Genomic DNA, 27,081 nt, shown 5'->3' on the forward strand with positions numbered 1-27,081 from the left:
ATTCCCTTTTGCCTGCTTCATTTACTGCGTTTTTATATTTTCTCCTTTCATCAATTAAATTCAGTATATCTTCTGTTACCCAAGGATTTCTACTAGCCCTCATCTTTTTATTTACTTGATCCTCTGCTGCCTTCACTACTTCATCCCTTAAAGCTACCCATTCTTCTTCTACTGTATTTTTTCCCCCCATTCCTGTCAATTGTTCCCTTATGCTCTCCCTGAAACTCTTTACAACCTCTGGTTTATTCAGTTTATCCAGGTCCCATCTCCCTAAATTCCCACCTTTTTGCGGTTTTTTCAGTTTTAATCTACAGTTCATAACCAATAGATTGTGGTCAGAGTCCACATCTGTCCCTGGAAATGTCTAAAAATTTAAAACCTGGTTCCTAAATCTCTGTCTTACCATTATATAATGTATCTGAAACCTCTCAGTATCTCCAGGCTCCTTCCATGAATACAACCTTCTTTTATGATTCTTGAACGAGGTGTTAGTTATGATTAAGTTATGCTTTGTGCAAAATTCTACCGGGCAGCGTCTTCTTTCATTTCTTACCCCCAATCCATATTCACCTACTATGTTTCCTTCTCTTCCTTTTCCTACTATCATATTCCAGTCACCCATGACTATTAAATTTTCGTCTCCCTTCACTATCTGAATAATTTCTTTTATCCCATCATACATTTCTTCAATTTCTTCGTCATCTGCAGAGCTAGTTGGCATATAAACTTGTACTACTGTAGTACGCGTGGGCTTCATGTGTGTCTTGGCCACAAAAATGTGTTCACTATGCTGTTTGTAGTATCTTAACCGCACTCCTATTTTTTTTATTCGTTATTAAACCTACTCCTGCATTAGCCATATTTGAGTTTGTATTGATAACCCTGTATTCACCTGGTCAAACGTCTTGTTCCTCCTGCCACAGAACTTCGATAATTCCCACTATATCTAACTTAAAACTATCAATTTCCCTTTTTAAATTTTCTAACCTACCTGCCCGATTTATCTCATCTAAAATTAAAAAACAAAGAACTACTGGTTGCTGGTGATTTTAATATAGATATCCTGAAAAACACTGTCAGTGAACAGTTACTGAAATCAGTTACATTGTCATTCAATTTAATTTCTACTGTAAATTTCCCAACTAGGGTATACAAATGTTCTAAGACTGCCATTGATAATATATTTATAGACAATTCTAGGCAACTAAGCCACATTACAAAACCAGTAGTAAATGGGCTATCTGACCATGACATGCTACACCTAACATTAGAGTTCGAAAATTGTCAGGGTAAAACATTTATTAGAACTGAGTACAGAAGGCCAATAAAACAGTCAAAAACTGAGAAATTTAGGAGATTGCTCAAAGAAATTAATTGGGTGGATGTGTACAGCATCCAAGACACAAATGGAAAATACAAAAAATTCATTAATAAAGTTAGCACCTTATTTGAAAATTGTTTTCCCCTGAAGGTAACTCAAATTAAGCAGAAGTCTAATAAGAAACCATGGATCACACAAGGGACAAAGATATCATGTGAGACAAAAAGAAAACTCTATCTGATAAGTAGGGACACCTTTGATACTAGCATTATAGCTCATTACAAAAATTACTGCAAAATATTGAAGAAGGTTATCCATAAATTTAAACACCTGCGTTATGAGAAGAAGATAAATACATCCAGCAATAAAATAAAAACAATATGGGATATAGTTAAGTCAGAGACAAGTAGGACCAGAAATGAGGAGGAACAAATAGCTCTAAAAATAAATGAAACCCTGGTAACAAACGCATGTTGTGTTGCAAACCATTTAAACAAGTATTTTGTCTCTGTTACTGATAGCATGGGGTTGTCAGGTTCAGTAAATAATGCAATGGAATATCTGAGATCACTGCACACAAGCAATCTCAGTAAAATGGAATTGACACTTACTTCACCCAAAGAAATGGAATCCATCATAAAGTCCATGAAATCAAAACATTCTAGTGGTTATGATAACATATCAACAAAGTTAATAAAAGAGTGTTCATGTGAGCTTAGTCATATCTTAAGTTATGTGTGTAATCAATCACTTGTCAGAGGAACATCCAGGGACTGGCTTAAATATGCTCTCCACAAGAAAGGGGACAAAGAAATGCCATCAAATTACCAACAGATCTCACTTTTGCCAGCTTTTTCAAAAATCTTTGAAAAGGTTATGTTCAAGCGTCTACTTAAGCACCTTAGTGAAGGTAACATACTGTCAAAGTCACAGTTTGGGTTTCTTTAGGGTTCCTGTTGTGACAGTGCTACGACATTTAACGGTGCCGCCACGACAGTACGCGCAAACGGCGATAGAGGCGCTCCGCAGCTCGGCTAGGCGCGGGATCGCCACCTAGCTACGAACGGCGCCGGCCGCATGTCACGGCATGGCAGTCAAATGAGAGATACTGAGTTGTTATCATGTAACCAGCTATTGTTTCTAAGTTAGTGTGTTTGAATATCCACGCAATTATTGGTGATCAAAGGTTATAACATTTTTTGGCGAAGAGGTCGGATATTTTCACTGTGTTGTGGATTTGTGTGTTCGTGACGGGGCAGACATGGAACAGCTTATGCAAGCGGTCATTGAACAACAAACACAGCTGACGGCTGCTATTCAGGCATTGTCGACGTCACTTACTCATCGTCTGTCTTCCTCTTCTCCGCCTCCATTCCCTCCTTACGACGAGGCCACTGAAGACTGGGAGGATTATGAGAAGCGTTTGCGGCAACACTTCTTGGCTTTCGGCATTGTCGACGCTCCTATGTGTAAGTCGTTATTTCTATCTTGGATTTCCCCACGGATCTATCAGCTGCTATCTCAGTTAGCCCCTCTGCGGGAACCTGCCTCCCTGTCCTTCCAAGAGATGTGTGACTTATTGTCTAACTATTATCGAAAAAACACCCACGTCGTTGCCGCCCACGTGGCGTTCTACCGGTGTCGTAAACAGCCCCATCAATCTTACCGGGCTTGGGCGGCGGAACTACACAGTCTGAGTAGGAAATTTCAGTTTGTCACGGACACTCATCATGAGTCTTATGCTGATTCAATGGTTAGGGGTGTTATTCTACGGCTTGCTCGTGATAAAGAAGTTCGGCAACATGCCCTACAACTGCCAAACCCGACGTTGTCGGCAGTTCTAAGCATCGCTCAATCCTTTGAAGTGTCTCACGCTGCTGGCACGCAAATAGACGCGTGGTGTGATGTAGGCACTGTACAGTCAACTTTCGACACGGACAATTTGCCTGTTTCACAGGAGAACGAATATGTGGCGGCGGTTCATTCGCGTAAACAATGTCGCGTTGGGCCGCAACACTCGCAGTGTAAACAGCAACCACAGAAGCAGGTTCGTTCCGCACTTCCTTCTTGTCCACGTTGTTTCGTACTGCATGACAGGGCCGCGTGTCCAAAACATTGGGCCACGTGTAATTCATGTAGGAAAAAAGTCCACATTGCTTCTGTGTGTCAGTCCCCTAAAGTTCCTGTTGACGAGGACGAGGCATTGGACATGGATGTTAACTGTGTGCTTTCTCAAACAAATAAGTTGTTTGTTACTGTTCGTGTTCTGGATAAAGACATTCGCATGCAAGTGGACACTGGCTCTGCAGTAACTCTCATTAATTCTCGCACGTATTTGGAGTTGGGCTCCCCTCCCTTGTCTCCAGTTACGCGAAATCTGAGAACTTATAATAAACAGAAAATTCCTATCATGGGCCAGTTTGATGCTTCCACTGCCTACAAGTCTGTTGTTAGGCCCCTCGCGTTTTATGTGGTGGATCATGCGGGCACTGAAAACCTGTTCGGTTATGATGCTTTCCAGTTGTTCGGGTTCTCCATTGATGATGATGTGCACCTCATATCTGTGGATATTCCGTATCAACAGCTGGATGGATTGTGTTCTGAATTTTCGTCCGTGTTCTCTGCTGGTCTGGGTCGTGCCGAGGATTTTGAAGCCCACATTACTCTTAAACCTACAGCTCGCCCTAAGTTTTTCCGGGCACGCCTTATTCCGGTGGTGTTGCGTGCACCTGTCAAGGCTGAGATAGACAGGTTAACAGCTTCAGGGATTCTCCTTCCTGTTACCTCCAGCGAATGGGCATCGCCAATCGTGGTGGTTTCTAAACCAAACGGGAGTCTGCGATTGTGTGGTGATTTTAAAGCCACTGTCAACGCTCAGAGCCTCATTGACACTTATCCTCTTCCCCATCCTGAGGAGTTATTTACCAAGCTCGCTGGGGGCCAGTTCTTTTCCAAACTTGACTTATCAGAGACGTACCATCAGTTGCCGTTGGATGCTTCTTCCAAGGAATTTCTCGTCATCAACACTCCTTGTGGGTTGTGTCAGTACCAGCGGTTACCATTTGGCGTCGCTAGCGCGCCGGCCATTTTTCAGCAGTTTTTGGAACAGCTCACGGCTTCCGTTCCCGGCTGCATAAACTATCTGGATGACATTGCTGTCATGGGGGCCTCCACTGAGGAGCACCTTCGCAATTTGCATTCACTGTTTCGGGTTTTGCATTCGGCTGGGTTGAAGTGCAATCTGGACAAATCACAGTTCTTCCAACCCTCCATTGTGTATCTTGGTTTCCACTTGTCCCGTGAGGGTATACGTCCTCTACGTCAGCACATTGCGGCCATTAACGCTCTACCCCGCCGTCTACGGTCAAAGATCTTGAGGCATTTCTAGGCAAGATTGCTTATTATCACAAATTCATTCCATCCGCGGCGGCAGTAGCTCATCCTCTGCATCAGCTGTTCCGCAAAAACGTCCCTTACTGTTGGTCCGATGAGTGTGAGCAGGCTTTTGTCAGCCTGAAGGCTCATTTGCAGTCGGCGCCTTGTCTTGCCACATTCCGTCCGGGTCAGCACTTGGTTCTGGCGACTGACGTGTCGCAGTATGGCCTAGGGGCTGTTCTCGCCCATCGGTATGAGGATGGGTCGGAACGTCCCATCGCCTATGCTTCCAAGACCCTCAACAATGCGCAACGGCGTTACTCTCAAATCGAAAAGGAGGCGCTCGCTATCATTTATGCTCTAAAAAAGTTCAGCGTTTTTTTGTATGGTTCTAAGTTTCACCTCATCACCGACCACAAGCCGCTGGTCTCTCTGTTCAGCCCATCGGCGTCGCTTCCGGATAAGGCAGCTCACCACCTGCAACGTGGGGCCTTATAGTTGTCTCATTTTCACTATGAGATTCACTATAGCCCCACGGCCCAGCACGCCAACGCTGACGCATTGTCGCGATTGCCGATGGGCCCCGACCCGGTTTTCGATCGTGATGAACTGCTCTGTTTCCACATTGATGAGGAAGAACATCGTGCGGTCGAGGGTTTTCCACTTACAGGTTCGCAGGTCGCGTCGGCTACTGCGCGGGACCCGGTCCTGCGTCAGGTGATCGGTTTAGTTCAACGGGGTTGGCCAGACAGGACCAAGGGTCGGGCATCGGATCCCCTTCTCAACTACCATGCCTTGCGCCTTCGTCTCTCTGTTCGTGATGGTGTTGTTGTTCTGGCCACGGATGGCGCATCTCCACGGGTCGTGGTGCCAGCCTCTCTTCACAAAGATGTTCTCAAACTGTTGCATGAAGGCCATTGGGGGATTTCTCAGACTAAGTCCCTGGCCCACAGGCACGTTTATTGGCCCGGTATTGATTCGGACATCGCCCACATGGTTGCTGCGTGTGGTCCGTGTGCTCAACAACTGGCTGCACCTCGTACAATGCCCTCTCCGTGGCCTGATCCGGCGCAGCCATGGGAACGGGTGCACGCTGACTTTGCCGGCCCCTTCCTCGGTACTTATTGGCTACTGTTGATTGACGCCTTCTCGAAGTTTCCATTTGTTGTTCGATGTCCATCGCCCACCACTGCGGCAACGACGCTGGCTTTGTCCAAAATATTTGCGCTAGAAGGTCTTCCATCCACGATCGTCACGGACAATGGCCCTCAGTTCTCTTCGCAGGCCTTCCATGAGTTTTGTACTGGACAAGGGATTCATCATGTTACAGCACCGCCCTTCCATCCGCAATCAAATGGGGAGGTCGAGCGCCTTGTCCACACTTTCAAAAGCCAGATGAAGAAATTCCTTAGTGATTTTTCCACAGATGACACTCTGCTGCAATTTCTGAGTTCTTATCGCTTCACGCCTCTGAGTGATCGCAGCCCTGCTGAACTCTTGCAGGGCCGCCAACCGCGCACTCTACTGCACCTGCTTCACCCTGTCAGGCCTTGTGCTGTGTCCCCTAGTGTGGGAAAATACTCGGTGGGCATCGACGTGTGGGCACGAGGGTATGGATCTCGCCCTAAATGGATTCCAGGGGTGGTCAAGGCTCTTTGCGGCCGCCGGCTTTGTGAAATACGTACGGACGACGGCATGGTTGTTCGCCATTACGACCAAATGCGCCCACGAGTGGTGGCCACCCCGGTGCCACCGCCCCTTCCTTCACCTCCACCAGCCCGAGAAGCCAGTCCTGTCGCTGCTGCCGATCTACCGTACGTGTTGATGCAGCAGACGTCGCTACCGCTTCCGGGTACGCCGGAACCGGCCCCAGTCGCGACGCCGCCTTCTCCAGGACCCATCTCGCTGGAGCACAACCCCAGGTCCACGACACCTATGGATGCTCCTCCGGAGTTTTCACCCATCATCTCGTCCAGGAGGCACGTTCCACGCGCGAGCTTCCGTCCTGGACATTTTCGACCATACTCTCGTGTCTCTCCGCGGGATCTTCTCGGGGCCTCACAAGAGGCCATGGATGTCTCCGCACTGTCCATGTCTCCAAGGAAGTGAGTTTTTTTTTTTTTTTTTTTTTTTTTTTTCCAAGGGGGGAAAAGAAAAGTGTTGTGACAGTGCCACGACATTTAACAGTGCCGCCACGACAGTATGCGCAAACGGCGATAGAGGCACTCCGCAACTCGGCTGAGTGTGGGAGCGCCACCTAGCTACGAAGGGCGCCGGCCGCATGTCACGGCACGGCAGTCGAATGAGAGATACTGAGTTGTTATCATGTAACCAGCTATTGTTTCTAAGTGAGTGTGTTTGAATATCCACGCAATTATTGGTGATTACAGGTTATAACAGTTCCGATATTGAGAAAGCTACTTACACTTACAGCGAAAATGTCCTTAATTCATTGAACAACAAAGTGGAGGCAACTGGCATATTCTGTGACCTGTCAAAGGCATTTGACTGGGTGAATCACAGCATTCTTTTAAGTAAATTAAAATATTAGGGGGTCACTGATTGTGCTGCAAAGTGGTTTCAGTCATATCTTACTAACAGAAAACAAAGGGTGTCATTATGTAACATTTCAGCAGTAGGCAATCGGACATCATCTGACTGGGAAGAAATTACATGTGGTATTCCCCAAGGTTCTATACTAGGCCCACTACTGTTTCTTGTGTATATTAATGACCTGTCATCTGTTACATTACCAGATGCCAAGTTTGTCTTATTTGCAGATAATACAAACATTGCAATAAATAGTAAATCAAATATAAATTTAGAAAGGGCAGCTAATCAAATTTTTACTGACATTAATAAGTGGTTCATAGCTAATTCACTGTCATTAAACTTTGAAAAGACCTACTATATGCAGTTCAGAACTTCCAAGAGATTTCCTTCTGGTGTGTGTATAAAATATGATGACATGGAAATAGGAGAAGTTGAGAGTGAAAAATTCTTCGGATTACAACGTGATAATAAATTTTGTTGGGAGCAACATACTAACAAACTGCTAAAGCACCTAAACAAGTCTGTGTTTGCAATGTGAATGATGTCAGACATAGGAGGTATAAATACAGGGTTATTACAAATGATTGAAGCGATTTCACAGCTCTACAATAACTTTATTATTTGAGATATTTTCACAATGCTTTGCACACACATACAAAAACTCAAAAAGTTTTTTTAGGCATTCACAAATGTTCGATATGTGCCCCTTTAGTGATTCGGCAGACATCAAACCGATAATCAAGTTCCTCCCACACTCGGCGCAGCATGTCCCCATCAATGAGTTCGAAAGCATCGTTGATGCGAGCTCACAGTTTTGGCACGTTTCTTGGTAGAGGAGATTTAAACACTGAATCTTTCACATAACCCCACAGAAAGAAATTGCATGGGGTTAAGTCGGGAGAGCGTGGAGGCCATGACATGAATTGCTGATCATGATCTCCACCACGACCGATTCATCGGTTTTCCAATCTCCTGTTTAAGAAATGCCGAACATCATGATGGAAGTGCGGCGGAGCACCATCCTGTTGAAAGATGAAGTCGGCGCTGTCGGTTTCCAGTTGTGGCGTGAGCCAATTTTCCAGCATGTCCAGATACACGTGTCCTGTAACGTGTTTTTCGCAGAAGAAAAAGGGGCCGTAAACTTTAAACCGTGAGATTTCACAAAACACGTTAACTTTTGGTGAATTGCGAATTTGCTGCACGAATGCGTGAGGATTCTCTACCGCCCAGATTCGCACATTGTGTCTGTTCACTTCACCATTAAGAAAAAATGTTTCTTCATCACTGAAAACAAGTTTCGTACTGAACGCATCCTCTTCCATGAGCTGTTGCAACCGCGCCGAAAATTCAAACCGTTTGACTTTGTCATCGGGTGTCAGGGCTTGTAGCAATTGTAAACGGTAAGGCTTCTGCTTTAGCCTTTACCGTAAGATTTTCCAGACCATCGGCTGTGGTACGTTTAGCTCCCTGCTTGCTTTATTCGTCGACTTCCGCGGGCTACGCGTGAAACTTGCCCGCAAGCGTTCAACCGTTTCTTCGCTCACTGCAGGCCGACCCGTTGATTTCCCCTTACAGAGGTTTCCAGAAGCTTTAAACTGCGCATACCATCGCCGAATGGAGTTAGCAGTTGGTGGATCATTGTTGAACTTCGTCCTGAAGTGTTGTTGCACTGGTATGACTGACTGATGTGAGTGCATTTCAAGCACGACATACGCTTTCTCGGCTCCTGTCGCCATTTTGTCTCACTGCGCTCTCGAGCGCTCTGGCGGCAGAAACCTGAAGTGCGGCTTCAGCCGAACACAACTTTATGAGTTTTTCTACGTATCTGTAGTGTGTCGTGACCATATGTCAATGAATGGAGCTACAGTGAATTTATGAAATCGCTTCAATCATTTGTAATAGCCCTGTATAAAACAAACTGGCATATTTTGCTTATTTTCACTCCATTATGTCATGTGGTATCATATTATGGGGAAATTCCACAAACAGAGAAAAAATGTTTAGAGTACAGAAGCATATAATAAGAGTTATGAGTAGTATAAATCCAAGAACATCATGTCGAAACCTATTCAAAGAATTGGGCATATTAACCACAGCTTCTCAGTATATTTATTCCTTAATGAAGTTTGTTGTAAATAATACATCTCTTTTTCCAACTAACTGCTTAGTACACAGTATCAATACTAGGAATAAGAACAATATACATAAAGATTTAAAATCACTTACTCTTGCCCAGAAAGGAGTCAAGTATTCAGCAACACATATTTTCAATAAGTTACCAACAACCATTAAGAGTTTAGTTTCAGACAAGGCACAATTTAAACATAATTTAAAAGAATTTTTGGTGGCCAACTCCTTCTATTCCATCCATGAGCTTATCAACAAGTGCAGTAGACCATTCTAATGAAAATTCATTATACTTTAATTTTTGACAATACTTGATTGTAACAGCCAAGTAACTACCTACTGTGTGAATGATGGATGTATGGAAAGCAGATGTAAGTCTTAAGTCTGTAAATAGTGGAAGTTTAATTTTAAATCTTCTACATAATCTGACTGTTCTTAACTGAGGATCACTGAAATGAATAATTTACTTTAATTTTTGACAATACTTGGTTGTAATAGCCAAGAAACAAGCAAATGTCTGAGTGATGGATTTAATGAAAGCAGATGTAAGTATTAAACCTGTAAATATTAGAAGTTTAAATTTCATTCATGTACATAATTTTACTGTTTATTGACTGAGGATCATTAAAATTAATGAAACTCAAGTTTTTATAATTACACTCCTGGAAATTGAAATAAGAACACCATGAATTCATTGTCCCAGGACGTGGAAACTTTATTGACTCATTCCTGGGGTCAGATACATCACATGATCACACTGACAGAACCACAGGCACATAGACACAGGCAACAGAGCATGCACAATGTCGGCACTAGTACAGTGTATATCCACCTTTCGCAGCAATGCAGGCTGCTATTCTCCCATGGAGACGATCGTAGAGATGCTGGATGTAGTCCTGTGGAACGGCTTGCCATGCCATTTCCACCTGGCGCCTCAGTTGGACCAGCGTTCGTGCTGGACGTGCAGACCGCGTGAGACGACGCTTCATCCAGTCCCAAACATGCTCAATGGGGGACAGATCCGGAGATCTTGCTGGCCAGGGTAGTTGACTTACACCTTCTAGAGCATGTTGGGTGGCACGGGATACATGCGGACGTGCATTGTCCTGTTGGAACAGCAAGTTCCCTTGCTGGTCTAGGAATGGTAGAACGATGGGTTCGATGACGGTTTGGATGTACCGTGCACTATTCAGTGTCCCCTCGATGATCACCAGTGGTGTACGGCCAGTGTAGGAGATCGCTCCCCGCACCATGATGCCGGGTGTTGGCCCTGTGTGCCTTGGTCGTATGCAGTCCTGATTGTGGTGCTCACCTGCACGGCGCCAAACACGCATACGACCATCATTGGCACCAAGGCAGAAGCGACTCTCGTCGCTGAAGACGACACGTCTCCATTCACGCCTGTCGCGACACCACTGGAGGCGGGCTGCACGATGTTGGGGCGTGAGCGGAAGACGGCCTAACGGTGTGCGGGACCGTAGCCCAGCTTCATGGAGACAGTTGCGAATGGTCCTCGCCGATACCCCAGGAGCAACAGTGTCCCTAATTTGCTGGGAAGTGGCGGTGCGGTCCCCTACGGCACTGCGTAGGATCCTACGGTCTTGGCGTGCATCCGTGCGTCGCTGCGGTCCGGTCCCAGGTCGACGGGCACGTGCACCTTCCGCCGACCACTGGCGACAACATCGATGTACTGTGGAGACCTCACGCCCCACGTGTTGAGCAATTCGGCGGTACGTCCACCCGGCCTCCCGCATGCCCACTATACGCCCTCGCTCAAAGTCCGTCAACTGCACATACGGTTCACGTCCACGCTGTCGCGGCATGCTACCAGTGTTAAAGACTGCGATGGAGCTCCGTATGCCACGGCAAACTGGCTGACACTGACGGCGGCGGTGCACAAATGCTGCGCAGCTAGCGCCATTCGACGGCCAACACCGCAGTTCCTGGTGTGTCCGCTGTGCCATGCGTGTGATCATTGCTTGTACAGCCCTCTCGCAGTGTCCGGAGCAAGTATGGTGGGTCTGACACACCGGTGTCAATGTGTTCTTTTTTCCATTTCCAGGAGTGTACATTTTTGTAATGTGTTTATCTGACATGTTCCACACCCAGGAGTATTCCCTCTTTTATGGGTCTATGGAATGAATAATTAATCTAATCTAATTTATACCCACACGAATGACATATCTTCCTGTAGGTTTCACATATTTCCCATTAGCCACCTTCAGCACAGATGTTTTGCTGTCGACAAATACGGTTTTCTGCAACTGGTGACAGTACTTCTCCGAAATGACTGAATATGATGCTCCAGAGTCCACAAAAGCTTGGGCTGGTCGGCCATCCATGAGGATATTGACGTAGTTTCCTATCATCTTTGTAGTGATCGATGGTGTAGGATTTTTCTCTTCGGCGGCCCCACCTCCAAGAAAGATCGCACCCTTTAGTTTTCCAGGTTGCGGCGGCTAGGTGATTGGCTGGAGCTTCTAAACGGTGATGGAGACCTTGTTTCGTATGTTGGGGAGCATCCTCTCCAGCGGCTACCTTGTGGCGATGGTGACCTATGTCATCCTGCACCCACATCTTCTTGTTCATCTTCGTCGTCCAGGAGTTGGCGTCGTCTAAGATCGGTCTGCTGTCTTTTAGAGCGGGCATCATCAAATATCCACTGCCTTTCTCGACAATAGCGCACCACATGTCTCGGTCGTCCACAGTGGAAACATACTTGTTGGTTTTCCTGGGTCCTCCAGATGTCAGTCTTCCTTGGTGCCCAAACAGGTTCCTCATGTGACATTGTAGGAACATAACATCGCCAGGGTCTTGACTTTTTCACCGTTTTAAAGGGAAATGAAGGATGAGAGATTGGGTTCAATGTCTGTTACACTTCCTCCCTTATGACCTCTTGAAGTGTATCGGTTTTTTTGCTCGCCGTGCAATCCAGGTGCCTTCTGAACTTCCTCTCTCACTATCTGACGAAGAACTCTTGTGAACTGAGTTGCTTCCTCCATCACAGGCATCGATACAACATTTGGAAACCGTTCAAACTTCTTGCATGTAATTCTTTTTTTTATGCTTTGTCTCGATATACTGGCACCATTTTATGAAGTTGTTTGCTGTCGAAACCTCCTTCAGGAGTAGGGCTTGATACATGTCCTCAGCAACATCCTTCATGAGATTTGCAACCTTATCTTCCTCCTTCATTCTAGGATCCACTATTTTACACAGCTCCAAGACGTCTTGAATGTAGGATGCTGTAGTTTCTCCTGGATGCTGTGCCCTGCACTTTAGTTTATCTTCAGCCTTGGACTTCTGTCGTTGTGTGTCTCTGAAATACGTGCGCAGTTCTGCCTGGAATACTTCCCAGCTTGTGAACTTCTCCTCGTTGTTCTCATACCATTGCTTGGCAGTGCCTTCGAAGTAGAACAACACATTAGCCAAACACACGGTGTCATCCCATTTGTTAAATTTGGCTATACACTCGTATGCCTTCAGCCACTTGTTTCGATCTTGGCCATGATCACTAGAGAACCCGGAAGGATATCTCATGTGATGGCACACAATTGCTGTCATCATAACGACCTCCTCTTCTTCTGTCTCTGATAGATTGCGATATGTTGAATATGAACTCGGGTTTCTCACCATGTAAACCGCGGCTCTGTCATGGCCTGATGGGAGCCACTAGCCACTGTGTCGTCGGTAATGTGCGCTATCACAAGCTCCAGTACCCAGTGCCTCCACCAGAATAATGTCATGTAGAAGAAGGTGTAATTAGATGAATGACCAACACTAACTTCATTTAATGATGGTTTATTCAGCACTTCCACATACAAGAGCACGGAGCAAACTGCCCCCGGCCAGAACACATACAGTATATATACAGCTACAGAACATTTGAGTACAATAATTCTTGACATTTGTGGATACGTCTAGAATGTACTCGAACCGAATATAGAAATTAAAATTGTACAGTCCACATGCGATTTGAACTAACAACCCTTCATGCAACAGTTTAGTATCATAACCACTACACCACGGTGCTACTCGACTTCTTCTGCGACAGTATTATATTTCTTTTCAATGAGGTAGAATTTAAAAAAAGATTGTTCTTCTTGGTTGCAATATTCACAGTTATCAGTTCACAAAAATATAACTTCACTCCATTTCACATGTAAATTAGTCCAACACTTGACTTTTTACAACTATCCTCTCTCCATTACTTTCAAAGACTACTGTTGATCTGAAACTAACCAAAGATAGCACAACTCATTGGTGCTAAGCTTCTAAGTCATACTCTTTCAATATTAACATTACAGTTTTTTCTGGTATTTGCGCTAAATTATAGCAGTTTTTATTTTTATTAACAGTGAAATGATACGATAGATTTTTCAGAGTTATATATTCACAATGTAAAATATGTGCCAGTTTCAGTAGAAAGAAATAATTAAAATTTAAAAGATTGTTAACATTTTTAAAAGTCAAAGATGAAGATGCATTTCCAAAATATTGCAGAAAATATGAAAAAGAAAGAAATTTCAAATAAATGTTCATATACAAAACGTTGATACCAAAGGTTTCACTATTGAATATGAGATTTGAAATATTCAAAAAAATAGAGTTGAAAAATGAATTGAATTGTAGATTTCATTAATCACAATACCATATACATGCAAATAATCTGCACATATTCTTTCCCAAATTTAAGGACAAAAAACTGGGGTGCATAGATAAATTGCAATAATGTTGGGTACTGCTCCACCTCCAGCAACAGATCGCATTATACTACAGCGTTGTTGCAGTCTCAGTCTGTGATATGTCAGTAACACGATATAAGTGATGTATTAACCTTGTATTAGCTTGTTAATTATGGCTACAAGTTCTCGTTATTGCTCATACACAGTTAAAGAAAAACTTCAGATTATTGACGAAGGCAGAGGACATTGGAAACAGTGCAGCAGGAAGAAGTGCAGTGTGAGCTAGTGTTGTATTCATGACTGGTGAAAAAACAAAATACGACTTCAAGAAATAAATGATAACCGCCAAGCATTTCACAGCCAAAAAGCAAAGCATCCAGACCTCGAAAAAAGGCTGTGTGATTATGTAGATGAAAAGCGACAGTATGGGTACAAGGTGACCAGTGAAATGTGCCAACTCAAAGCATTAGCTTTAGCCAAAGAACTAGGCATCACCCGTTTCAAAGCTAGCTGGGACTGGCTATAAAAGATTTTTCAGTCAAAATGGATTTGGCTACTGGAGGAAAACTCTCAATGGATTCCAGGCAATTACAAGGAGAAAGTAGTGAATTTTCATTGCTCTGTGATAAATTTATGGCACGGACATTTCTGTATTTTATCGCAAATTGGTAATGCAGACCAAAAGAGGTATCCAGCATCATGATACAAACTGGCGGTAGTGAAAAGCAAAGCTGTAGAGCGATGTGTGTAGCTAGCGATGCACGAAATCTACCACCTTATGTGATATTTAGAAGGAAAACTGTTTCAGAAATATCAGTGAAAGGAATATTGGTGAGAGCCTTAGATACTGGTTAGAGTGAATCCGAAATCTTGGATGGACTGCTTTGAGTGACCTTATGGTTGACTGGGTGACACATGTTTGGCAACATTGCCTTAGTGCATTACTGAATTTGTGTAACGTGTCGGTCAGACATAACAACTGAGGAAGTGTGAGACACGTTACAAGAAGGGAAAACTGAATTGGTCTTATCCCTGGAGGTCTACCATCTATCCTGCAACTACTATGTGTATATGAGTCGGTCATTCATAGGTACACTTAAACAGCAGTATATGCAATAGATGGTGTACATATACAAACACAAATTAAAACCAATATTTCTTTCCTCCCCCCCCCCCTCCCCCCCCCCCCCCCCTCTCTCTCTGTCCTCTTAAAATTAGGGTGTGGGGATTATTTGATGGCATGGATTATTCACATGTATATGATATTTCTTGTAATGTTACTTTGAAATAGAAGTCCCTGTACTACAGATTTGTTATACAGACCAGCATTTGATTTTTTGTTGGGATTTTTTATCTTAGCCTTTGATAGTCCCCTATCAAACCAGCAAGAAAGCAGAAGAAGATAGTTCATCCACTTTATTCATCAATGGAATGCAGGGTCCTTTTCTGTCTTCAGTAACGTTTACCATTCACGCCTGTAACAAGGGCCCTTCGCAAGATACTGCCAGCCAGGCAGCTGGACCAGGTTTTTTAGAGAGGTGTTACTCCCCTATCATTGACATTTTATCCAGGCTTGTGAAAGGCAGAGCCTGGTTTTGTAATGTTGGGCCCACTTAAGGCAAATGCGGGGATAATTTCTTTATAAAGAACATAGCCAAATTCCTGCTCTGCCCATGTCCAATCTGAGCTTGTGCTTTGTCTCTAAGGCCCTCGTTGTTGAGAATACAGTAAACTCTAATCTTTGTTCTTAATTTTAGGAAACATTGTATATCATGTTGACTTAGTTTCTTTTGACTGAAGGTTTAATATCTCACAGTTAAAATATTTATTTTCTTTCAGGAAAAATATAGTCATGTTATTACTGAACAGCAGGAAATAAACTTGAAATTAAATGGTTTCCTATGTTTGCTGGACAGATTAAAGGTCCACGAGAGAACCCAGAATAAGGAAGAAGTAACTAAAGAATACCTTGACTTAAAGTTAGGGGTGATGTGCAATATCTTGTGGCTATGCTGGACATACAACAAATTTTACGAACTGTATGATTCTGTTCTTTTGACCAAAATTGATGAAAATTTGAAGATGGTATTGTTGTCTAGTAAGTATTGCAATCTAATGTTTTTCATATGTTTTATTGATAGTCACTGTGAAGTAGTGCTGCTGCCTAAAGTGACTTGTAGATATTGTATATGATATTACAGATTTTTAGTGTGTAGTGGCATATGATGAAATTAATGCAAAAGCGGGAGAGGCCTTTGTATCACAGGGTAATAGCAGAAGCATGGGAATGATGACATAATGTGCATTGGAAGCTTTGTGCAGTAAAAAGCAATGTAAATTGTAGTAGTCCCAACAGAAATTGGCATGAAAAATACATCATTGATCTGTGTCACTTCTACAATGTCTGGCTGGGACACTGCAAGCACATGGTACGATACTGATTGCACCATACTGCGTGTGCTAGCTGCTGTTACTAGTAAAAGGCCAGCCACAGGATGTTGTAAGCCATTTCACTGTTTTCCTCTGCCAGCGTTCTGCAGTGATCTCAGAGTGTCCTTTGTAACACACTATGCAGTCTTTGGACTGTGTTTATTTTGCTATTCATACTTCATGTGTATTCTCTGACACTGGACTTTTGTTGGATTTGGACTTCTTATAACACTCCTGCCTTAGCTTTTGATGAACTTATCCATTTCCTGGTTCATTATGGCCCATTGTTTCAAGTTTTATGAATATGAGAGACCTGTGAAATCAGACATCTGCAACAGAATTTCAAGATAAGTGCTTAAATAGAGTCATGACATGCCACTCAAACTGCATCAAATCAACTTGTGTTCAGGAAGCATGGAAGTCATTCAAAAGTTATTGAAGCATTAACCTCGAATTATTTGAAAAAATGGAAATCAGAATAGCTGAATCAACAAAGCTAACTGAAGATGTGACTAGAGTAGCATCACTGCTGTGTTTGCATCAAAGAGAGAAATGGAGAAACAGTAACTGAATACACTTCAGCATACTTACAAGTAGAGCACCATTACATACAAAGTGTGTAGATGGCTCTCACTGAATGAAATGCTCATTTGTAACAAAATTAAGAATAGGTATATAGTTATCTTTTATGGACTGCACATGATATTTTGCTGGCCATGTACATACAACTACCTTCCAAAGCAATATCACTGCTTTCACCTGCAGTGTGTGTGAATTCATGATCTGCCATTTAAATTACAGCCAATAATGACAGATCTTTCCTCACAGTAGCAGGGGTTGTGTGGCGTGGGCTGGGCGGTTTTTTAGGTTAGATGGCCTTGGGCAAGTACAGAAAGGGCAACAGCCTCAACGGGCGCGGGGCAAAGTCAGGACATGTGGGGACCAAGCAGCAATCGGTATTGTAATTGTCAACTGTTGAAGCTGCGTTGGTAAAGTACCAGAACTTCAAGCGCTGATAGAAAGCACCGAAGCTCAAATCGTTGTAGGTACAGAAAGCTGGCTTAAGCCAGAGATAAATTCTGCCGAAATTTTTACAAAGGATAGATTGCATGCAACCGGTGGTGGAGTGTTCGTCACTGTTAGTAGTAGTTTATCCTGTAGTGAAGTAGAAGTGGATAGTTCCTGTGAATTATTATGGGTGGAGGTTACACTCAACAACCGAACTAGGTGAATAATTGGCTCCTTTTACCGACCTCCCGACTCAGCAGCATTAGTGGCAGAACAACTGAGAGAAAATTTGGAATACATTTCACATAAATTTTCTCAGCATGTTATAGTCTTAGGTGGAGATTTCAATTTACCAGATATAGACTGGGACACTCAGATGTTTAGGACGGGTGGTAGGGACAGAGCATCGAGTGACATTATACTGAGTGCACTATCCGAAAATTACCTCGAGCAATTAAACAGAGAACCGACTCGTGGAGATAACATCTTGGACCTACTGATAACAAACAGACCCGAACTTTTCGACTCTGTATGTGCAGAACAGGGAATCGCTGATCATAAGGCCGTTGCAGCATCCCTGAATATGGAAGTTAATAGGAATATAAAAAAGGGAGGAAGGTTTATCTGTTTAGCAAGAGTAATAGAAGGCAGATTTCAGACTACCTAACAGATCAAAACGAAAATTTCTGTTCCGACACTGACAATGTTGAGTGTTTATGGAAAAAGTTCAAGGCAATCGTAAAATGCGTTTTAGACAGGTACGTGCCGAGTAAAACTGTGAGGGACGGGAAAAACCCACCGTGGTACAACAACAAAGTTAGGAAACTACTGCGAAAGCAAAGAGAGCTCCACTCCAAGTTAGCGTAAGGAGGGCTATGCGTGAAGCGTTCAGTGAATTCGAAAGTAAAATTCTATGTATCGACTTGACAGAAAATCCTAGGAAGTTCTGGTCTTACGTTAAATCAGTAAGTGGCTCGAAACAGCATATCCAGACACTACGGGATGATGATGGCATTGAAACAGAGGATGACACGCGTAAAGCTGAAATACTAAACACCTTTTTCCAAAGCTGTTTCACAGAGGAAGACCGCACTGCAGTTCCTTCTCTAAATCCTCGCACAAACGAAAAAATGGCTGACATCGAAATAAGTGTCCAAGGAATAGAAAAGCAACTCAAATCACTCAATAGAGGAAAGTCCACTGGACCTGACGGGATACCAATTTGATTCTACACAGAGTACGCGAAAGAACTTGCCCCCCTTCTAACAGCCGTGTACCGCAAGTCTCTAGAGGAACGGAGGGTTCCAAATGATTGGAAAAGAGCACAGATAGTCCCAGTCTTCAAGAAGGGTCGTCGAGCAGATGCGCAAAACTATAGACCTATATCTCTGACGTCGATTTGTTGTAGAATTTTAGAACATGTTTTTTGCTCGAGTATCATGTCGTTTTTGGAAACCCAGAATCTACTATGTAGGAATCAACATGGATTCCGGAAACAGCGATCGTGTGAGACCCAACTCGCTTTATTTGTTCATGAGACCCAGAAAATATTAGCTACAGGCTCCCAGGTAGATGCTATTTTTCTTGACTTCCGGAAGGCGTTCGATACAGTTCCGCACTGTCGCCTGATAAACAAAGTAAGAGCCTACGGAATATCAGACCAGCTGTGTGGCTGGATTGAAGAGTTTTTAGAAAACAGAACACAGCATGTTATTATCAATGGAGAAACGTCTACAGACGTTAAAGTAACCTCTGGCGTGCCACAGGGGAGTGTTATGGGACCATTGCTTTTCACAATATATATAAATGACCTAGTAGATAGTGTCGGAAGTTCCATGCGGCTTTTTGCGGATGATGCTGTAGTATACAGAGAAGTTGCAGCGTTAGAAAATTGTAGCGAAATGCAGGAAGATCTGCAGCGGATAGGCACTTGGTGCAGGGAGTGGCAACTGTCCCTTAACATAGACAAATGTAATGTATTGCGAATACATAGAAAGAAGGATCCTTATTGTATGATTATATGATAGCGGAACAAACACTGGTAGCAGTTACTTCTGTAAAATATCTGGGAGTATGCGTGCGGAACGATTTGAAGTGGAATGATCATATAAAATTAATTGTTGGTAAGGCGGGTACCAGGTTGAGATTCATTGGGAGAGTGCTTAGAAAATGTAGTCCACCAACAAAGGAGGTGGCTTACAAAACACTCGTTCGACCTATACTTGAGTATTGCTCATCAGTGTGGGATCCGTACCAGATCGGTCTGACGGAGGAGATAGAGAAGATCCAAAGAAGAGCGGCGCGTTTCGTCACAGGGTTATTTGGTAACCGTGATAGCGTTACGGAGATGTTTAATAAACTCAAGTGGCAGACTCTGCAAGAGAGGCGCTCTGCATCGCGGTGTAGCTTGCTCGCCAGGTTTCGAGAGGGTGCGTTTCTGGATGAGGTATAGAATATATTGCTTCCCCCTACTTATTCCTCCCGAGGAGATTACGAATGTAAAATTAGGGAGATTAGAGCACGCACGGAGGCTTTCAGACAGTTGTTCTTCCCGCGAACCATACGCGACTGGAACAGGAAAGGGAGGTAATGACAGTGGCACGTAAAGTGCCCTCCGCCACACACCGTTGGGTGGCTTGCGGAGTATAAATGTAGATGTAGATGTAGACAGTATCAGCCATTATTTTTTCAGCTCTGAGATTGAGATGTGTAATATGTTATGACTACATGTTTTGTTATTTACAACATTCTACATCACGTTTGTATAATTCATTTTCTTGCAAAATTTTGCAAACAGGAAAAGGTAACTGCTAGTACTGTTGTCAAATGTCTAGCAGGTGCACTCATTTTCTTAACATGATATTTCAACAACGTTCCTTGCCATCATCTTTCGGTGATACCTGTAGAATGAGTGTCTTTACCTTGCTGTCATCTTCCAGTGATACCTGTAGATAAGTGTCTTTGCTACATCCTGGCTCCTTTATACTCCCCCTGCTGCCCCCCCCCCTCGACCCCCACCCCTTCCTCTACTGCCAGTCGCACACCACAACTGAAAATGACAAGGTCTGCCTTTCAACTGCCATGTCTTCATGGAGTCCCCTGTAGCCACGCAGTGTTCCACATCTGCAGATTTTATGGTTGTGTAACTTCAGTATGTCTCCTGTGTTCTTTGCATCTTTATATGATTGTCTGTACAGTCGCCCCAATATACGCCCTACCACACTCAAACGGAATACGATATGGAGCTCTAAGTCATCTTTCACTGTACCTTACAGGGCATGCGTTTTTGGAGATGGACAGAAAACACATTTTATCTTATGTCGAGTCAGAATTTCCTTTTCTGCTTTCTACCTGAAAGCACTTTGGATTTCTCTCTCATCATATCCATTCTCCTTGAAAACATGCTTAAGGTGGTTAAATTCCCTCAGTAGGCTTTCTTCGTCCGATATTGTGCACGAAATTAAATGCATTTTCCGTCCATCTCCAAAAATGCATGCCCTGTTAGCCACAGTGAAAGATGGCTTGAGGCTCTGTTAACCAGGAGTTTGCCGTATTCCATGTAAATGTGATAAAGCGTATATTGGGGAGACTGTACATACAATCAAAGAAATATGCAAGGAACACAGAAGAGACACTGAACCTAAGCAACCAACAAAAACTGCAGTTGCAGAACACTGTATGGTTACAGGGGTCTCCATGAAGTACAAAAAAATGGAAGTGCTAAGAAAGGCCTCGTAACATTGGGACTGTGTTCTGAAGGAGGATATTGAAATACAAGTGGCTGATCCACAAACACTGGGTTCAGCAAAGCTTGGGACCCAGCACTTACCCAGCTAAAATCACAGTGTCAGCTTAGAGAGAGACTTCTACGCCTGACACAGGCCAAGGAATAGCGAGGAATAAGCATCCGTACCCAGCATCCAGCAGCACGTCCCCCTCCGCCCCCCCCCCCTCCCCTTACCATTCCACGCATTGCAGCATGCAAGTGGCATTGGAGGAAGGGGTGGGGGGGGGGATAAGAGTATAAAGAAGGTGGGATGTAGCAAAGACACTCATTCTCCAGGTATCACTGAAAGCTGATGTCAAGGTACACTGCCAAAATATCCTGTTACGAAAATGACTGCACCCAGATGGACACCCGACAGCAGTACAAATAGTTGATTCACTGGGAAAGCCTGGAAAGCCCAAGCTTAAGCTGGAGAAGGTAAGGTTGAATTTCTTTTGCTGATGCCAAAGTCTCATATTTTCTTAGATTTAAAGCGTATGATTACTAGCCAACCAAGAATGGATTTGTATATTTTTATGAACTAGAGAAAGGTGTTTTATTCTTATTGTTGTGATATGTAACATTTTCAAGATTTATTACTATATCAGGAGATAATCCTTGTCTCTGTTTAATTGCTGTTGACACCATCACCCCTTTCTCATCAACAGTAAATGAAATGAAGTTAATATTAAGCTGTCTTACCTGTCCGTGAAGACTTTTTAGAGTTTAGTTTTCATTTACACTGCAAGATAATGATAAGGACACCTTTTAGCTGAGATAATGATAAGGACAACTTTTAGCTGAAAGTGAGTTTTTCTTGTCATGTGATTGGATTATCGCTATGGTCAGGTCCATAGTTTGCTTTTTCAGGTTCTTATACTTTTAAGTTACAGTACAAAAACAATATTTCCTTAGTGTCATTTATTTTAGTACATTACAATAAAAACAATCACAGTTAAATTGATGTCATCTATTGCTGCTAGGGAAAAGGTGCTTGCAAAGAGAGAAACCTTCTAATAGAGCTTGAAAATGTGCAGTTCATCACAGAGCATCTTTAATTCTTGGGAAAGTTTGTTGAAAATGCATACTGCTGAGTAACACACACTTTTCTGAACCACAGGTGTGGCCATGTTCTGCACATAGATTCTCTCTCTCTCTCTCTCTCTCTCTCTCTCTCTCTCTCTCTCTCTCTCTCTCTCTCTCTCTCTCTCTTTCGCTCGCTCGCTCATTCACTCTCTCTGTCAATGTATGCAGCAGTTCCCTTAAAACAAGTTGATGTTGTAAACAACAAAGCTTATAAGAGAGTAGATGTACACGTGATGTTCATGATTTGATACCATATATATCCTGGATGTAAACTTTTTGTGCAGCTCGAGGTGCCCCAAAATATTGATGCAAATGATATATAGAAATGAAAATTTACAAAGCAAACCAGGTGAATTTATTGCAGGTTCTGACAGTGACAATATAGACACCGAACTATTTGCATGAGGTTATTAATCTGTGCCTCTCATAAGAAGTTCCCATCTGCACTCAGTCTCAGAAGTTTGAGGTCTACAGCTTCAATTATTGTGTACAAGAGAAATTCTCAAATATGTAACTGCCTCAAAGACTTTTGATTGATACAACCAAGTGCATTATCCTGAACAGAATGCATTTATCAGAGGCAAAGGTAGTGCCAGGAGTACCCCAGGGAACTGTGATAGAACAACTCTTGTTTTCCATCTGCATAAACTATCTGTTGGATAGGGTGGCCAGTACTATGCTCGTGATACAAGATGTCCACTTTCAGATGAGTGATGGGCACAGTAAGAGGAATGTGCCTTGTGCACATGGGCAACACAAGTAGCCAGGCCCTGGTAACAAAAATTTGCCTTCTCATTATGTGTGTGGTAAGTGGGTCAATGTTAGCAGTTAAGGCTATAGTGTTGGCACCAATTGACATGCCTACAAGCTGCTGTTACTTCTCTTGGCATGGGGATAGTAGTCAGAGACTGTTTGCTGATGATGCTGTTGGAAATGGGAAAATGCTGAGTGGTGTTAGCGGGGTACAGAATGACTTGAACAGAATTTCTAGTTGGTACCATGAATGACAGCGTGATTTAGATGTGAATAAATTACTCTTCATGATAAAGAACCAGTCCTCAGTGAACTAGTAACTATTCCACAAATCCAGTGTCTGTTCGCTGTGAACAAATTGACACACTTGCTGAGCCTTGCTATGACTGTCAGAGATGGACATGAATCTAGTGAGTCCCTGCACATTAAGAGCAACCTTTCAAAACTTCAACAGTCTGATGGGACATACATGATTCCAGGGGTTACCGTGATGTCTCTAGGTAAGACAGGTGCTGTGCTGATTGGACTTTTTGGATACTTATGGCAATGTAGAGTTTTGATGGAGTGAATTATTATGCAAATCTTTGCTTTTATTATGAATGAAATGATAAAAGAACCATAATAGAATAACTGATTTTGTAGTTGCTCATGAAGAATTCAAAACCATTCAAAATCAAATTGAATAAAAACTATGGAAATAGTTACCTGAATATTTATCCTTTAGAATTTTTGAATTTATAATGTTATTTATGTTATAGGATATTCTTGAGCAAAAAAATAAGTAAATAAATCATCACTGTGAATTTTTCATGCACCCCCATGAACCATGGACCTTGCCGTTGGTGGGGAGGCTTGCGTGCCTCAGCGATACAGATAGCCGTACCGTAGGTGCAACCACAACGGAGGGGTATCTGTTGAGAGGCCAGACAAATGTGTGGTTCCTGAAGAGGGGCAGCAGCCTTTTCAGTAGTTGCAAGGGCAACAGTCTGGATGATTGACTGATCTGGCCTTGTAACAATAACCAAAACGGCCTTGCTGTGCTGGTACTGCGAACGGCTGAAAGCAAGGGGAAACTACAGCCGTAATTTTTCCCGAGGGCATGCAGCTTTACTGTATGAAAAGCATGGAGAGCTGCATCAAACCAGTCTCAGGACTGAAGACCACAACAACAACAACAACAACAACAAGGTTGTTTCAGTAAATCAATGAGAAGACCTCATAGTAGGGTGTTATATGCCGCAGACTGGCCAATAATCATGAAGATAGCTTTGCTTGCATGCTTATTGGCCAATTAGCTTTCCAATGAACACAGTTGTGAGATCTGGTCTCTTGTTCACTCATTCATGAATTGTGTAAAATGGGCTTTAGCTTACTTTTACCTATTCGTAGTTTTCGCCCGTCTTAATAAATGATGAAAATGAAGGAATTGAGTTTAATTGTACATTACTTTTGTTTTCCAGGCATAGGGATGCTTGGTGAGATTAAAGTATGGCCTGATGCTTTAAATGGAAGAAATACATTTAATATCAGTTACATGGAACTTGTTCTGGAGAAAATATTGTCATTGCCAGTCATTCATGCCAGGAAGGTACTGCAACTGTGCATACTAAGTGTTTTGTATATTTTGAAATTTGATCCAGGAGATGATCTATTAGAAAAATGCATTAATTTGGTTACTACTTCATGGAACATATCAAAAAAACTTTCAGAAAAAGCTCATTGTTCATTGGGGTCTGATCCCAAGGAGACAAAGGTAATTGGGACTGATGACAAGAAAAAACTACCTATTTCACAATTTGATTTTCTCCAGTGTGCTGCTCATCACCAGAGTTTCTGTACAGTTTTAAGTGAGACCTTACAAGTCCTACGGAACTTGTGTTGCACTAAACTGAAAAACAGAGAGAATGCTGTGGCCTTCTTAACATTGCCTGTTGAAAATATGACTTATTTCCACTACATCAATTTATATGTAAGAGGTAAGCATGATTTTATTTTGGGTGTTTTTATTATTGTTAGTCACTGAGTCAGAAATTTAAAATATTTTGCTATGATGTCTCTTTTTATTCCTGTAAAAAGAGAAGTTGCATATGTTTGTTCTTGCCCCCCCCCCCCCCCCCCCCACACACACACACACTCTTGAGAGAGAGAGAGAGAGAGAGAGAGAGAGAGAGAGAGAGTGAGTGAGTGAGTGAGTGAGAGGGGGGGGGGGGGTTATGGTAAAAGCTCTGCAGTACAGGAAACCAAATCCTTCTGCTAATACAAGATAATGCTGATAAAAGTAGACCGTGTAAGTATAAAGGAAATGCAGTGAAATTATAGAAACAAACATAGACCTGAAATGGACTTACTATTTATTTACAATGAAATATGCATTTATAGAAGATGTTGAAACTGACCCCAGCAACATCAATACACAGGTGTGCATGTCTAAGCATATTCAGATACATCCAGTGTAAAGTCTGGAAACTGGTGACGGCAACTTCATGGCTGATGTCTTTCAGTTCCTGTATTGTGTGTGGATTTGTTTCGTAGACCTTGCTCTTCAAGTGTCACAACAAACATGGTGGCCATAAATGTTTACTAACAGTTCATTCCTCAATGAAGGTGTCATGGACTAATTCCAGGGATATCTTAGGTGTGTAGCGTGTTGCCCCATCTTGTATCCAAAATTTCCATATACGCAACCATGTTGAGGATAGTGTCAAAAAATATCGGTCCAATGATGCACATTCCTGTTACACCACACCAAGTGCCAATTTTTTCATCATGGAGTGGTTGCTGACACACGGTGTTAGGATTCTCTTTTGCCCAGTACCTCATGTTCTGTGAACTCACATGACTGAAAGATGAAACCATGCTTCATCACTCATGATGTAATGCAAAGGGTCTAACAAACCATCATTGATATTATTCAAAAGCTATTTGCTGTAATGTACATATTTCTGACTCTCATCCTCCCATAATTGCTGCACAACCAACACACAATGTGGCTTCAGATTAAGACTTTTCAATATCCACTGGTAACTCCTACTTAAGGCACCTGTTGGGCCAATTTACCTGCAGACTTATTTTGGCTCTGAATATTTCTTTGGCAAATGTCTACCATAACTTTTGGCATTTGCAAACTGAAGGAATTCTTTGTCATTTTACATTTTACACAAATCCACAGGTGTGCCAATTTTTATACACACTCTGTATTGCTCTCCTTGCTGGTAGTCTTCTACCTGGATACCTAACCCTGAAAATTTCGGGAATTTCCTGGGTCAAAACTGTTTTCACATATGCTTCCACAATTTCAGTTCTTTCTTCTATTGAGAATGTAATTTTACATACTGCAAAGAGAAACATCTAACTTTACTGATGAAATGCACTGAAATGCTGACAGAAGAATGCGAACAATCGAGTATTCATTAAAACTGCCCATTGTTGTAGCTGTTTATTCTATTTCATAAGTCAAAATATTGCATTCACATTCAAAGGCGAGGTGGGCTACTTATAGCTGCACTACCCTGTAAATCTTGTGAAAACTGTGATTCATGACATGCAGCCAGCTGATGATAGCAGTCATCCTGCCTACTCATGTAGCTGTACTGACAGGCTTTCAGAGTATCTGGAAAAATACGCTGTTAATAAATTAATTGTGCTGATGTGATGTGATGCCAGGCTCTTGCAGACGCTGTGTAAAAGTCTCAATGTCTTCCAATATTCTCACATGGTGTCCCTTAGGTTCATTGTGTGGCACTTCCAAATGCGTCAATTTTTTAGAAACTTTGAAAGCCTCTTCCAGTTATTCACCTCACCGCAGCCCATGTGTTATCAACAGCTCCACTCATTAAGAAGAGACAGCAGCAGTGCATTGGCTCAGACAATGTCCTAGCAGCAGGACGGCATGCAGACTGGTTTCCGTAAATTCTGCAAAATTGTGTGCCATACAATGCCACCAAGCAGAAGGAAATGCAATTAACCATAACTGTCAC

General features: G+C 42.8%; 1 protein-coding gene across 3 annotated transcripts in view; it reads left to right on the forward strand.

Moving 5' to 3' along the window:
• The window catches only part of LOC124721596, a 202,150-nt gene that overhangs the window by 70,363 nt on the left and 104,706 nt on the right, over positions 1 to 27,081 (forward strand). For 2 of the 3 annotated variants that reach the window (XM_047246646.1, XM_047246647.1), the window contains exons 2-3: positions 15,901 to 16,159; positions 24,565 to 25,080. In XM_047246646.1, coding sequence (XP_047102602.1) covers positions 15,901 to 16,159; positions 24,565 to 25,080 — 775 coding nt within the window. The remainder of the gene's footprint in view (positions 1 to 15,900; positions 16,160 to 24,564; positions 25,081 to 27,081) is intronic. The other variant, XM_047246648.1, reaches the window with a different exon arrangement.

This window comes from Schistocerca piceifrons, chromosome X (genome assembly GCF_021461385.2).
Source record: "Schistocerca piceifrons isolate TAMUIC-IGC-003096 chromosome X, iqSchPice1.1, whole genome shotgun sequence".
In the NCBI taxonomy this organism is placed as follows: Eukaryota; Metazoa; Arthropoda; class Insecta; order Orthoptera; family Acrididae; genus Schistocerca; species Schistocerca piceifrons.